Here is a 16,121-nt window from a genome sequence, read left to right on the forward strand (position 1 = left end):
ACCCCGGCTAGACCCCTCGGACCCTGTTCTGCCAGACTCCGATGGCCGCAGCGCCTCCCCCCACCTCACTCCCGTTCATTGGCTGGCTTAAACCGGCCAGCGTGGAGACCACCGCCCGGGTCCCTTTCCCCCTTGCCCCGGCCCTAGAAAGGCCTGAAATCCCCTTTTTGCACACAAATCCCTCATATCCACCTACACCCCAAAGAGCCCTCCTTTCGAGTGAAAGTCCCATCACTTCCCTTGTCCAAATATATACAACATTAGCCCATACACCCGCACGCAGTGAAACAAAAAAGAAGAAAATACAGTCATGAGGTTACATCGGCACATGGCCATTTCTCAATTTCTCAGTTCTGCTACAGTCCTTCTGCCTTCACAAACTCCTCCGCAGCTTCCTCCGTTCCAAAATAAAAGTCCTTGAGCTTGTAAGTCACCCTCAGCTTAGCTGGATATACAATGCCGCACTGCACCTTGCTAATGTACAGTGTCCTCTTCGCCCGGTTGAAGGCAGCCCGCCTTCTCGCCAGCTCCACCGTAAAGTCCTGGTATACACGTATACCAGCTCCAGCCCACTGCACCACCCGCTTCTTCTTGGCCCAGCACAGGACCTTCTCCTTCACACTGTACCTACGGAAGCACAGAGTCACTACCCTTGGCGGCTGACGCGCCTTTGGTACAGGCCTCCACGACCAATGAGCCCGATCCAGTTCATATCGGGAGGGATCCTCCCCTCCCCCAATAGTTTCGCCAGCATCGCAGCAAAATACTCAGTCGGCCTCGGCCCTTCAACTCCTTCGGGCAGCCCCACACTCCTCAAATTCTGTCGCCTGGATCTGTTTTCCAGGTCTTCCATTTTTCCTCGCAGGTCCTTGTTAATCTCTATCACCTTCCGCATCTCCTTCCCTATCGAGGTAAGTTGATCACTGTGCTGCAATAATGTCTCCTCCACTACCTTCAGTGCCTCCCCTTGCTCCCGCACCTCCGCCACTGCGCTCGCCACATAACGTCCTCACCGGGGAAATCGCCTCCTCCACCAGCACACTCAAACCTCCCTCATCTCCTTCCTCATTGTCTCCATGTGTTTTGTAAACTGCCTTTCGAATTCCATAGCCATCACCGTAGTCATTTCTTCAGCCGTAAGCAATGCGGCCTCCCCTGGTGCTCCACCCTCCATTTTCCTTGGTGACCCCGCGGTGACCTTTCCACTCCCCGACTGACCTTCAGCTGTTTTTCTTACGGCCGTTTCTTTGCTCACCCTCGACATTTTCCTTTACTGTGCCTTCACTGTGCCTCCTCTGTGCCTTCTCCCTGCTTTTGCCACCTCCATGGCCCCTGGGACCGGGCTTAAAGACCCAAAAATGCTGTTCCCGAACTGGAGCCCTCCATTGTGCGGCTGCCTCCCGCCCGCCGTCACCGGACGTCTCTTGCAAGTTTACTCTTGACCCATTTGAAATTTTAAAGGGGTGTGGGCAAGGCCCAGTGTGGCTCGCCTACTATCCTCACTCAATTGAGACCCATAAGTGGCTCAAATTTGAGGTCAGCAGGAGGAGTTCAAGCAGGTTACCTGCAAGGGCCTCGGTCTGGCCCCCATGTGCTCCCTCACCCCTGACTGGACTACTCTCGCCATGCGCGCGCCCCCCCCCCCCCCCCCCCTCCCCTCACTCCAGTCCCTGTCATGTGACCCTTGCAATTCCCTGGGCTCTGGCATTTACAATCTCGGGTTAGATACAGTCTTAGCAGTGGCCACCGGTCTTGGTTGTGCCACTGAAACCACGGATTGGCTGCTAGCTCTCTGAGGCAAAGCATCCTTCCGAATGAGGCACGCTCATGCCGCCTCTAGCCAGTTAACGCGAGACTCATGATATTGACAGGGTGGGAGCCATCTTAAAAATGCTGCCCCCTGATTTTGAGCACCCTCTTACAACATCTTAACCTTTGCTGTTTACTGACCAAATATATGACTCAAATCACGCAAATCTTTTTGAAGCTGCACAAATGCTTTGAGCAATGCAGGTTTTGACAAAAAGGATTAATGCTGCAAACTCTGGGTTGACACCAATATCACCAACAAAGTTCTGGTGTGTAATCCAACAGTGGAGCCTCCAGAATTTGACTTCTGTCAAATGCTTGTCTGCGTGCAATAGTCTCCATGCAAGGACATCACACCTGCCCACAAATGTAAATTCAAGGAGAGCTAGGCCAGCATTTGACAGTTCATCTCAATGTGAATGAACATGGCCCACATACATTTGCTGCAATCCACCTAACACCACCCAGTGCTGTGATTTAGCTATCCAGCGTCAATTTATACCACTATCTCATGTGTAAGAAGCCTTCTGTTTTTCCATCATTTTCATTTTACGTCCTCTCTCGTCTCTTTGTATCCTGTTTCTCCAGAGCTAGTATCAAAACTCCTTTATGACTTTATGGATAGGGTTGGGAGGAAACTCACCCTTACTGCCCGGATTAATCATGCATTTGGAAAGGAAGATCTGTGTATTTCTCAACCCCTAGAGGGTGTGATAAATGTAAATATCACCAGCAGGCTTTCGTGGAGTTAAGTACAGAAGATTATTTGTTCTAACATTCGCCCCAGAAATCTGAACATAATGGGAGGGTTCCACAGCCCCCCCACCCCACGGCATATTTTCAGGCAGCTGAGTCGACCCACCATTGGCCAACAAAGGGATCTTCCTGTGCCGCCGATGTCTATGGGGGTTTGTGTGCGTCATCCCTTACTGCTGGGGAATTGGTGCATTGGGGTGCCATCAGTGGGACGAGAAGATCCTGTTGGTGGGGTGGGCTAATGTTACTCGGGCACAAACACACATGAGAAAGATGCAATTCAAGAGAAATGGCCATTTTTACAAGTTGTAAACAAACAAATACAGTTGTGGGCCCATTCAAGGTGGCATTTTCACTCCGAAAAAGTAGTTCAGGTGTAGTTCAATAGCTGGAGTCGCATATCAGGATTACTGAATCATTCCCTTGAAGAGATGGATATTTGGAAGCTGCAAAGTTAGTAACTCGTAGTTGTTTATCTTGCCAGGAAGTCCAGTTTCTTTATAGGAACTAATGACATAGGAATCATGTTGGGAGACCTTTGTAAGATGTAGCAGTCTCCAGGTTCAGAAAGACATAGGAGTTACTGCCTTGTTTTGTAGCTAGTATTCTGCAGTGGGTGTTCTTTGTATACTGACCAGTTCTGCTCTGGTTCTTAGGATTAAGGATCTGCAATCAGTTTCAGTCACATGATGGCACGTTTCAGTGACTTCCATCGTTCTCTTAATGGGTTGGAGTCAGGGTGATTGATAGACAACAGGAGAATGATTGAAAACCCATCAATCTACCAGCTACTATTAGCTCACTGGAATATCTTTTTTGAGATTCCATCCTCACATCCCCGACACATACGGATTTTAGTTTGTTATATTTCTTCCATTGAGCTGAGAAGGATGATCCCATTAGTATTTGAGAACTTTTCAGAGGCATTGTCAGATAGGAATTAATCATTTATCTGTCAGAAATTGCATAAATTGCCTAACGCTTGACAGCCATCTTAGCCACCTTATTAATATCCATTTTTAAAAGACTGTCCCAGAAAGGTATACATTGAGTGCAGTCCACGTTTAAAGTTAAGTCAACTGGACATGACAGTAGCATTCCATCTTTTATCTTCAGGTTTACTTGCAGGAAAGGGCCTCATTTTTCTTATTTGCCTGTTAAATCCTTTCTGCTTCAAGCTGTTCATATACCTGTTGCAATATTTATCTGTTTATAAATATAGCGGTCAATATGGTCGCCTTCCTTAATCCTAATTATGTTTGCTCTAGAGTCGCCAGGTATCTTTTGATACAATCACAAGGTTCAAACCCGAATGCTGATCAAAGAACCAATGCACCAGTTAGTTAGTTCAAAGTCAATACTATTTATTTACACACACAGTAAGATCTACTCATGCACAAAATACCATAAACTAAACTATCTCTAACGCTAACGCCGATACTTAACTTCGAGTGCCCCTCAGTCAGAGGAACAATGGCCGCTGTTCGGATCTGAGGCTGTTGGGTACGAAGAGGTAACAAGAGAACAGCTAAGGTTGTCCATCTGATGGCGAGCGTTGACCTTGGACTTACTTGCTTCTGGTGGACAGGTCCCTCTGCTTTGAGAGACGAGTCCAAGAGAGCGATTTTCTCTCAGGGGCTTCTTCTTACACCCGAAGGGGCTTCGCACGCTTTTGGACGGGCATTTTTTGTATTCTGGAAGTGGCCATCCCAGATGGCTACAAGCCTCATGTATCCAGTCAAACCATTGTAATTTCTTATTGGACTGTGGAACCGTGGAGTGATTCTCTTAGGTAGCTCTTATTTCTGCACACTAATTAATCTTTGCAGCCCAGCAAGCAATTAGCTAAACAAGGTGAACTGAAAATCCTAACGCAGCATTTGGAATGTAGTCAATGGTTTTAAATATCTGTCCAGTTGCATTTTGAATTTTGCAGACCACGGCCTCCTTTCAGGTTAAGGTACCATAGCCGAAGAGTAACTATTCTACCGGTTTGTTTCTAGAGAGACTAAACATACTACACCAACCTAATCTGCTATCCCTTCCAAGCTCAATACTAAAGATATGTTTATCCTAAGCCTATTTCTAATTTCTTTATTTTAAAAGATAATTTATTGAAGTATAACAAGAAAAATGGGAACAATCAATAAAACAAAACAATATCGACCCCCACCATAGAATAGTAACAATGCATATACCACTAGAGCAATATAACCCATCAAAAACACGCCATATATACAAATACATCAGCCACACCCCAATGAATTTTTAAAAACAGATTAAAGTATCTCCCTACCCCTTAATAACCAATAGTTGCTGTACCCCATCACCCTCCCCTACTTCTCCCCGCTGATGTTCTAATACTTCTTGAAAAAGAGGATGAACAGCTTCTACCTCATGAAGAACTCCTGATCCATACCTCTAATGACGAACTTAATTCTCTCCAAATGAAGAAGCTCAGCAAAGTCCCGCGCCCATGACCCCCGATACGTGGTGGATCCGAGGACCGCTGGTTTAGCAAATTTCTCCTTTGGGCTAACAGGGAGTTGATAGCCACAAAGTCGGCCTCCTTCCCACCAAAACACTCCGATCCTCAGAAACTCCAACATTAGCTACCCATGGAGAAGGCGTGACCACCATTCCCACCACTTGAGACAATACATCCGTGACTCCCTCCCAGAACCCCACCAATTTTGGACAGGACCAGAACATGTGGGCATGATTCGCAGGAGACCTGGAACATCGTGCACACTGACCAATGACTCTGGGAAGAATCGGCTCAGCCTTGCTGGCACCATATGTGCTCTATGTACAACTTTAACTGAATAAGACTAAGTCTAGCACACGACGAGGATGCATTAATCCGACGCAGTGCTTCTTCCCAAATCCAACCTCGCACCGTGCCACTCAATTCCTCCTCCCATTTTACCCCATTGCCACCTTCAAAACCTCCTCCTTCCTGGCCAACTCGGTGTACACATTAGAGACCTTGCCCTTCCCAACATCATCCTCGGAGAGGAGCCTGTCCTGTAGACCCAAGGGCGACAACATTGGGAATGAACCCACCTCTTTAGTCAAAAAGGTCCTGATCTGGAGGTATCTGTACTTATTTACCGCTGGCCAACTGGTAAGCCTACATCAGCTCAGTTAAGTCTGCAAAAGTCCCACCCAGAAACAGGTCCGCGAAGCATTTGATCCCCAAAAGGTCCCACTCTTAAACCTGGCATCCAATCACGCTGGGACTAATCTATGATTACCACAGATTGGGGCCTTTCTGTACATGTCCACCAACCGCAATGTAGCTGCCATTGATTCCACACCTTTAAAGTGGAAACTGCCACTAGATTTGATGAGAACTCGAGAATAGAAAGGATCGGAATCCAGTGCCCTTAAGAAGGTCTCCCCACATGAGGCCCCCTTCACCCTACACACTGACCCTTGATCTAACACCCATTTATGGACAATATTGGCAGCCCAGTAGTAACTCTGAAAATTAGGGAGAGCTAGGCCACCCCCTCGTCTACCCCTCCATATAAACTCTTTTAATACAGGGAATCCTCCCCGCCCACAGACAACCCAGAATAAGCATATTGACCTTTCTGAAAAAAGATTTGGACAGAAAGATTGGGAGATTCTGGAACAAAAAGGAACCTCGGCAGGATCACCAGCTTTATTGTCTGGAGTCTCACAGACAAAGATAGAGGCAAACTATCCCACCTTTTAAACTCCTCTTTCATACCCTCTACTAAGCCTGCCAGATGTAACTTGTGAAGCTGGGTCCAGACCCGTGCCATCTGAATCACCAGATAGCAAATCTCTTTCTTGCCAAGCGAAATGGGAGCCCACTCAAACGCCCCTCCTGCCAATCAGAAACATCTCGTATTGCCGTATTGAGCTTTGTATCCGGAGAAGGAGCCAAACTCACTCAGAGTCCCCAGAATCTTGTCAAATGACTCCATGGGATTAGTAACATACAACAGGAGGTCATCTGCGTACAAAGTGAGCCGGTGCTTCATACACCGACCCGACTCTCCCCCCCCCCCCCCCCCCCCCCCCGCCACTCCCCAGACACCCGAAGGGGAAGGAGCGGGCACAACTACCTCGTCCCACATTGCAAAGTGAAATACTCAGAAATAACCCTGTTTGTGGAGATGCTTGCTATTGGGGCCTTGTACAACAGTCTAACCCAGTCCACCAATCCCTGTCTGAATCCAAACCGCTCCAAAATGTCAAACAAGTACACCCACTTCTCGGCATCCATTGTCACCATAACCTCCATCACGCTTCCTCCTGCGGGCATCATGATTATGTTTAATAGCCTCCGTATACACGTTGCTAAAAACCCGGTTTGGTCCTCTCCAACCACATCCAGAACGCATCCCTCGATACGGGTAGCCAAGATCTTAGCCAGGAGACGGCATCTACATTTTGGAGTAAAAAAAACCAGACGATAAGATCCACATTGTTCCGGATCTTTGTCCTTTTTTTGGGGTGAGGGAAATGGAGGCCTGTGACAGCATGGAGGGGAGTGAGCCCCTCTCCAGCACTTCATTGTACATCGTACCAATAATGGACCCAGAAAACATTAGGCTGGGAATCCATCCGAACCTGGGGCCTTCCCTGGCTACATCAAACTCACACCTCCCAACACCTCCCGCAGACTTTCTGGGGCCCCCAACCCCTGCACCATTGCCCGAACCACCCACGGCAACTCCAATCCATCAAAACGTCTTTGTCTTAGTTCATCCCGACAGCAGTTCTGATTGGAATAGTCTTGGATGGAAGGACTCAAAAATTTTATTGCATCCTTCCAGCCTTCTCCCCATATTCATACACAAACCCCCTCGCACTGCAGAGTTGTCTCACCGCCTTATCTGAAGTGACCAGATTAAACTCCATCTGGAGCCCCTAGCCTCGTCATGTGATTCCAGGTAACTGCAGTTGACATCAAAGATAGCCTCCACCAATCTTGTTTGCTCCTCTCACTCTACCCTTAGTCTGTGTGCCCAGATTGAGATGAGCTCTCCCCTAACCATAGCCTTCAGTGCCTCTCTCAGCACCCCGGCAGAGACCTCCCCTCTGTTGTTCTGATCCATATAGTTACAAATGGCCCCTTCTAAACTCTCAATATTCACTTATCTGCAACGAGACCAACATCCAGTCTCCAGTATGAGACCAATGCCCAGTCTCCACAATGAGACCAATGTCCAGTCTCCACAATGAGACCAATGTCCAGTCTCCACAGTGAGACCAATGTCCAACCTCCATTGGGGTCTGTAAGGGGACGGCTTTTCCACCCGCAGATCCACCCAGTGCGGAGGGTTGTCAGACGTCATGCTCGCCGAGTACTCTGTCCCCGCAACTCTAGAAATCAATGTCTTATCTAAAACAAAAAAGTCTATCCGAGAATAACACTTGTGAACACTCGTCCTCGGTCTCAAAAAACACATGGATCCACACCACCCATAAGCTGCATGAATCTCGACAGCTCGCCAGCCGTTGCCAATATCCTCCCGGATCTAGGGCACAAGCGATCCAGCTCCAGGTCCAAGAGTGTGTTGAAGTTGCCCCCCCCCCCCCTCATAAAATCCACATCATCCCAGTTTGGGGCATATGTATGACACAGTACCACCGGGGAGCCCTCCAAATACCCACTCACCAACACAGATCTGCCATTCAGATCAGCAATGAAACTCTTCATTGAGAAAGGCATCCTTTTACCGATTCACACAACCATCCCTCTTGTCTTCATATCAAGTCCTGAATGGTAAACCTGACCAACTCACCCCCTTCTCAGTCTTATCTGGTCCGCTACCTTTAACTGAGATTCCAGGAGAAACATTAAGTCCACCTTCAGGTTCTTCAGATGAACAAGTATGGTTGACGTTTTAACAGGTCCATTTAGGCCCCGGACATTCCATGTGACCAATCCAGTGATGGTTCTCCTCCCCCCCCCCCCCCCCCCCCCCCCCCCCCCCAATTATCAGTCATATTTTCACTTCAGCCAATCACCCCAGGCCGTCAAGGCGGACCTTTTGGGGAGCCCCCATGAGGCATCCACTGCCACCGACTTCTATATCTCCATGCCCTAACATTACTCACACCGTCAGCTTCCCCATGCCCCCCTATCCCACCCCCCTCAAACTAAACCAAAAAGATATATTGAAAACCCTGCCCTTCTCACACCACATCGCCCCCCCCCACATCCCTTCCGCTTACTGGTTTTCACACCAGTATAGAGCCCACCCGCATGAGGCCTGTGACTACCCTGAATCCGCCCATGTCACCCAAACTTGATATTAAAAAAACACAAATAAAACCCCGATCCCACCCATCACATGCCCCTAGCCCCCGAACATCAACTCACCTCAATAAAATGAAAAACGGAAAGAAGAATGATAAAGAGAAGAACATAACAAAGATATAGAAATGCACAGCCATCGAACTAACAACAATATCATCAATGGCACAGAACAACCACATTGTAACATATTTACAGATTCCCAATCCCTTGGTCCCAAAGAAACTTGCCCACCTCCTCCGCAGTGCCTAAAAAGCACTCCTGTTTACCAAAGGTGATCCACAAACGGGCCGGACACTACATTCCAAATCTCACACCTTCCTTATACAGGACTGTCTTGACTTTGTTGAATCCGGCGCGGTGTTTAGCCAGTTCCGTATCCCAATCGGGGTATATTCTGATTATACTTCCCTCCCAAGAGTTTTTCGCCCGCCTGGCCCACCTCAGAATTTTTTCCTTGTCCAGGAAACAGTGCAGTCGCACCACCATCGCCCTTGGTTGCTCACCCACCTTTGGCTTTCTTCTCAGCGCTCTGTGTGCAATCCCGGGGGCGGGGGGGCTGAAAACCTTCTCACCTATCCGCTTCCGCAGCATCTGGGCCACATAATCCGAAGGTCGACAGCCCTCCAACCTCTCCGGCAGACCCACTATTCGGATATGTGGTCGACGCACTCGATTCTCCAACTCGTCCACCTTACTACGTACTTGATTGAAGCTGACAGACATTATGGAAAGCTTTGCTTCCACCGAGGCCAGCCGGTGTCTTGGTCAACGGCAGACTCTTCCATTTTCTGTGGTGACGCATGCTGAGCCTCTAAACGCTGCTCAACCCTCTTCACTGCCACCTTAATCGGATCAGTGGCCCTTACCAGATCTTCAGAGATTTCCAACCTCTGTTTCTGGACCTGAGCTGTTTAAGAAGTCTACCAACTGAGCAGTAGACCATTGGGCTGGATGAGCCGACTCCGGGCCCGCCGCCATCGCGCCTTCAACCACGCTTTCCAGTGCCTCGAAGTCTGCCTGCGGCCGCTTTTTATTTCCGTTGCTCTTTGCTACGTGCATCCCGGACCCTGCTCAAAATATTGCCGACACCTTCACCTGCGAGAATCGAGTCCTCGGGACCGCAATCAAAGGTCCGACTGGGATTTGTGGGCAAAAAATCCTTGTACACAGCCGATTAGTGCAAGGCTGCCATCGGAAGGCCTATTTATAATTTCTAACATCTACTCATGGTTCAGACATGTTTTGGCACCAAGCTGCTAGTTTTTGTTATAATTTATCATTTTCATTATGCTTAAGCATCTTTTCTTTTCTGTTACAGGTACGCAAATTAGTGCTTTTCCCCAAGTTCATTCTCTTGGCGACAAGCCGCTATGTAGATGCCTACTGCTGGGCCTCACTAACATCGGCCTTACCAAAGCATGATGCTGAAAGAATACATTGTGGCTTCATAAGGTAAAAAAGGGCTTAATTCACAAATCTTTCCTTTTTTATTTTAGTTCTATTTTTCTATTACTTTATAGTGAGTATTGCAAACAGACTATGTACAATGAATGTCTTGGGGCGAAAGTCCTGTGAGTGAAATGTGCCTGCCCAAATATTAGTAAGAAGTATGGGTGGTGTCTCCAAACTAGCAGTTTTAGGATTGCCACATTCTAGTTTCAAAGGGGTTTCTGAACTTAATGTGAATTCAGCCGCCTTCTCTTTTGCACTTTGCCCCCCCAACCCCCCCCCCCCCCCCCCCCCCCCCACCCACCCAAATTCCCATCAGGAGACCTCCAACCTACTTTCTCTTCCCCCCCCCCCCCCCCCCCTCCCCCCCCCCCCCCCCCCCCCCCCCCCCCCCCCCCCCCCCCCCCCCCCCCCCCAACACCCCAACAACACCACACACACCCCCCCTCCCCTACCTCTGCCTCACCACACATTCTCAAACTCCGGTCCCACCCCCAGCTCCCAACAACTGACTTACATCTTGTTGTCGCTGTCATGACCATAATCACTTCCAAGCTGGAGGATCGGCTACCATTGAGGCAGCGATGTTCCTCGATTTGCTGCTGTTTTAAAAGCTTTATAGTTGTGGTGGAAATACCACATAGTGGGTTTCTCTACGACTTTCTGACTGACCCTTTCCCTGTCAGTCAGGCCAATAAAGATTCTCCTCCAATGTTCCAGGCTGATGATCTTTTGTTGGAACTCCAGTGCTGATGAAAGATCATCAAACTAAAACATCTGTTTCTCTCTCTGCCAAAGTCGAGAAATAAAATGGCTTTTCTGGCTGCAGGAGAAGACTGGCAGGTGAATTGTCCCAGTCGTAGTGACCCAGTGCACAACTTTAAGACTGAGAGGCCTGTCGTTGTGCTTCAACTCCTGCCCTTCCTTTCAACGCAAGGCCACGCTCGGGAGGATGGGTGTGCTTTGGCTCCTGATATCCAAGGACCGTAAATCCAGGCAATTCTTGACCTGGATGGACTCAGCATTCTTTGGGTGCATTGCACCAAACTTCAGGGCAGAGTGGAACAGGAAAATTGTCCCTCTTTTTCCTCAATTATTTTGGCTGCAACATTATACCACATATTTCTCATGGGCTGGGCAAAGAATACCTTAACTTTTACCATTTGTTTTTATGTATTTTAAAACTTCCCTGGCATAACTGAAGTGACATCCTGTAATGTCTGTGCCATTTATTATTTTGTAAACTTTTTGACAAAGTTTTGCTTTAACTATCATTCTCAACTGTAGGATTGAGATTGTCCGGTTTGGTCACAATCTCATCATCAGCCCCAATTTCAGGGAGGGAACCCAGAAGTGGCTGTGGCAGGATGTTGATCACGACCTTCCCAGAGGAATTAATAAGCTGTTTAAGGATCTCCAATAAGGATAGTGAGTAGATGTTCTGTGAGGGCCACAAAATCCAGCACGTGTTTGGAGAGTCAAACAGAAAGTAACTTCATTTGCACCAACACAGCAGCAGTAGTTCACCACTGCTTCCTTCGCCGGTACCACATTGACCAGTTCCATTTATGCAGCTGCAACTACTAGTGATTACCTCGCCCCCCTCATTGGGGGAGCTACTCCTCAAGAGTATGCCCTGTGAGCTCCTCTCCTTCGGATTTCGAACTTTGCAAGCCGCTGTTTTATACAGACTGGAAAACGGACGAAAGGAGAGATATGCTGCTGCCTGTTTTATGTGAAGTTGCGTGATTGCTACAGGGAGCTGCGAGAGAGGGAAAGGAATCTCTGTAGGTGAAGGTTTGCCTGCCCTGGCCTCCAGCCTGCCCAGACTGGATTTAGACGCTGCTGGCCTGCCTCCCTGCATTTCCACAGCCTGCAGCAGGAGGGGAGGAGGGGCTGGGACTGTTTTCTGCTTGTTTCACCTGCAGGGCCCGAGAGCCTGAGGCCTCCCTGCAAACAGGAGGCTGCTGCAACACCTGGAAGGGGACGAAGTTCTGAATTCTCCCGCAGTGTACCCAAAAGGGCGCCGGAGTGTGGCGACCAGGGGATTTTCACAGTAACTTCATTGCACTGATAATGTAAGCCGACTGTGACACTAATAAAGATTATTATTATTTCAAGAGGCGAGGAAGATTGATGCAACTGGACTTTATTTTTTTTTAATCTGCCGATTGGACTGAGATGGGGTAACATCCGTGGACTGTTTGTGGACCCCCAGCCAGGCTGAAGACCCTGTCCCCCATCCACCCATTGCTGAAGCAAAGACATTGTTTTGGCGAGACCAGCCTGCTAGCCTTTCCCTGTCGGCCTGTCCTTTTGTGCCTCACCTTCCTGCTCCTCCCTCCCTTGTACTTGGGGCACCGATCCACCTCCCTGCACCCCATCCTCCTGTGCCTTTCCCCCCCACCCCTTTTCTCCCCCCCCCCTTCAATTACTCTCTCCAACCCATCTCCCCCATCCTTCACCACTAACTGGGTTGACAGTAAAGGTGATCATGCTGTTGCCGGGCTCTTACGGGGGTAAACCTATCGCGTCTCTGGTCCGCGGGTGGCGTGTGGTGCCACGCCTGCCTGAAGGGAGCATATTTGAAAAAACAGCCCACCTCCAAGGTGCCGTACCCACCAAGGCAATTGCTGATGGTGTCGCCACCCCTCTCCTTCCACTGGTCTTGCAACTAACCCCCTGTTGGGGGGAGCCATGCCGGCACCCGCCGACCTCAGCTGCCGGCGTGGAGGTGAGGAAGCACCCACATGGCCAGAAGGCGCAGAAGAAAACAAACAGGAAGGTTCGGCAGCGGTCAGGTTTGGATCGCTCTGATCCCCCTGACCCTGATTGACCCAATGCCACTGGATATCGGCTCAGGTAGCTGTTACGCCTCAGCCCACTATCACCCAGCAACACCCCCAGCCCGGTGACCATTTCATCATCAGATGCCCGCCCGATGACATTCTACGCAGGGTGAGGCGCACAACCTCAACTCAGGGAGTGCTCTGTCCCAACCTCTGTCTCCCCGGTGCGTGACCCTCTCCCCCCACAAATGGCATCACTCCAGGGAGGCGGGTGGGGTGAGGAATATTCCCTCCCGCACCCACTCCCCCCCCCCCCCCCCCACCCCCCCCCCTCCCCCTCCCCCCTCCCCCCCCCCTCCCCCGGTGAGTTGTGGGTGACGCCTCGTTTCATTCCCATCAACATCACACCCAGTCCCCAAATGAAAGAGACAAGGGGATAGTGAGGAAAACCCAGAAGCTGTCACCCCCCCCCCCCCCCCCCCCGCAGGGTGCTTCGGGGTCAGATGGGATCCAAGGGGGCCCAGTCCAATTTAGCACCCCAGACTTGTTCAATTTCTCAGGGGGGGCGGATGCAGCAATAACTCCCTGCTTCTTGGGTTTTTAGCGAGTAGTGGTTTGGAAGACACTTTTTCCCCCGGTCCCAACCTCTGACTTCGAGCACTGCCACCGACCCAGAGCTGTTTCGGCGTTGTTTCCGGGGCCTTGGGATGACTGGGCGTCAGGGATTGAGCAGGGATCTGCACCATTGCCTCCCTCTGGCCCGGGATCAGGAACCCGAGGAGATCCCGCCAGTCGATGATCTGGGTGGCGGGATCGAGGCAGGCACAGGATTAGTTGGTTGGCCCGTGTTGTCTGCCGCACTCAGTGTGGTGGAGGAGTCAGACCCGAAGGGCGATTGCCCCAAGGCTGCCCGTGTCGGGAGCAGAGGGTGCATGTGAAGCCCTCTGCAATGGGGTGCGGGGCCTCACCTTGTGCTGACACTGTGTCGCCCATCACCCCCTCTGGGGGACTCCTGGAAACTGTCACATTATAATTGAGAGTTCTTTTTGTGTTGTTTACTGTTTTAAAAATCAGAATATTTGTTGGTACAGAGGCGAGAGTACCCAGTTTCTCCAATGCAAAATTGGTGTTTGTACCGTTTGGCCTTGTACAACTGTAATGTTTACTGTTTCAATAAACAAAATATTTCATGGGGTAACCAATAGTCCCCAGCCAATAGGATTCGGGCAGGTTATAACATGTTGGAAGCGGGAAGCCCAAGGGAGGCCTGCATGGATGTCCAGCCGACAGCCCCATGAGGAGAGGTGGGCACTGCTGAGGCATGCAAAATACCCTGAAGGTGTACCCAAAATTAGGCCTGATTGGTGACTTACCACTGCAGGGTTGGTTGACTTGGCTGCATTGACTCCACTCCCAGCAGGAACGCTCAGAGCTCGAAGGACACGTTTCGCAACTTTGCTCGGCGGGACTGAAAAACGTCAGCCCGTAAACTCTGACTTTTTCCTGGCTCATTTGTCTAAACTTGGGATGTTCTTGCTCTTGTCTACAAAACTCCAATGTCTATGTTTTTTTTCCTGGTTTGGTGACCACAACTGAATGCAGGACAATCTGTGTATTGTAAAGCCACAACGTAATGGCTGAAGGCTTGGGCATTCGCATTTCTGAAGAAAGTTTTTACAAGTGGATTTGGAGTAGAGCAGAATCATTCCCTGTCTCAAATTCTTGTGTCAGGAACATTGGATGCGATCTTCCCAAAAGGGAACAAAGTCTCCTGGCGCACGTGTTTAGCCATGTGGTTTCCCGGCACTCGCAGTGCCGAGAAACAAATGACCATTCAACACGACTCGCTTTGAATAAGACGCCTGAAAGGGGAACGCATAGCCGGGGCCGCACATAGCCCTGTATTTTACAATGGGGTGCTCCGATCGGCGGAACTCCCCATTGTAAGTAGAGATCAGGAGGGCACTATTAAATGCTGTCCTGATCTCCGAAGCCTGCCCTGCACCCCCACTCCCCACCCCACAAACACCCATGCTGGGCAACCCCAGCCCGATTGCACTCGTGTGAAAATGCCACTTTGGCACCTTGGTCCTGTCAACTTGGAACCCTGACAATGCCCAAGCCAGCTGACAGTGTCACCTGGGCACCTTGGCAATGCCAGTCTGGCACCCAGGTTGGCACTGCCAGGGTGACACTGCCAGGTGGCACTAACAGTGCCAGGGCATGACCCTGCCCAAAGGGCATGCACTTGGGCGCCTCTGAAGCCCTTGGAGATCCCCACGAGTGCCATTCCATCTGGTCCCCGTTTGTGGGACCAGTACCAAATGGCACTTACCCAAGGTCTTGTGGCGAAGGGGTTATGTCCCAAAGCCTCAGCTACCTTGGGAATCTGCACATTAGAGTAAGGCTTACTGCCTCGCTCTGATATGCAGATTTGCCAAAAAGTGATCCCACCCATTGTGGGCGGGATTCACCTCACAACGTCTTGCGAGATTGCGTTGAATCTGCGAGGCATTGCAAGCCGGGTAGATCCCGAGAGTGGGGTCCCCGGCTTTCAATGACCACACTAGGCTACAACGAGATGCTTTTCTGGCGCAGTGTGGCTGGAGGATGACACACATTGTGTACTGACGATCCAGTGGATGGAAGTACTTGGCCTTGCCGTCCATCTACAGCAGCAGTGGGCTGATCCAAATATACAATAGAAATTCAGCCCCTGTACACTCCGCCTCCATCTTCCCTTTGAGAAATAGCTGATCAAAGTCCCTGGAATATTAATTTTATTCTGGCAGTCCTCCAGTGCCTATCTATTTCAAGTTTAGCATTAACTTGACATTTTATGAGGATTAAGCAATAAGTAAGAGAATTAATTAGAAAGTTCGGAAACTACACCAACACTTCAACACTATCTGGTTTAATGGCAGAGGCCATCACAGGTGCCAAATGACATTTTGAAATATTTAATTTTCATTCCACTATAACCCAGCTCAAGGAATTTTTTTTAAAATCACACG

General features: G+C 49.7%; 1 protein-coding gene across 1 annotated transcript in view; it reads left to right on the forward strand.

Annotated features, from left to right (window-relative positions):
- Positions 1 to 16,121, forward strand: part of LOC119977494 (pannexin-1-like) — a 70,278-nt gene that overhangs the window by 17,817 nt on the left and 36,340 nt on the right. The window contains 4 exon segments of the mRNA XM_038818526.1: positions 4,034 to 4,047; positions 10,201 to 10,234; positions 10,237 to 10,302; positions 10,305 to 10,321. Of these exon segments, the coding sequence (XP_038674454.1) occupies positions 4,034 to 4,047; positions 10,201 to 10,234; positions 10,237 to 10,302; positions 10,305 to 10,321 (131 nt within the window).

The sequence above is a fragment of the Scyliorhinus canicula genome, chromosome 14 (assembly GCF_902713615.1).
Source record: "Scyliorhinus canicula chromosome 14, sScyCan1.1, whole genome shotgun sequence".
Classification (NCBI taxonomy): Eukaryota; Metazoa; Chordata; class Chondrichthyes; order Carcharhiniformes; family Scyliorhinidae; genus Scyliorhinus; species Scyliorhinus canicula.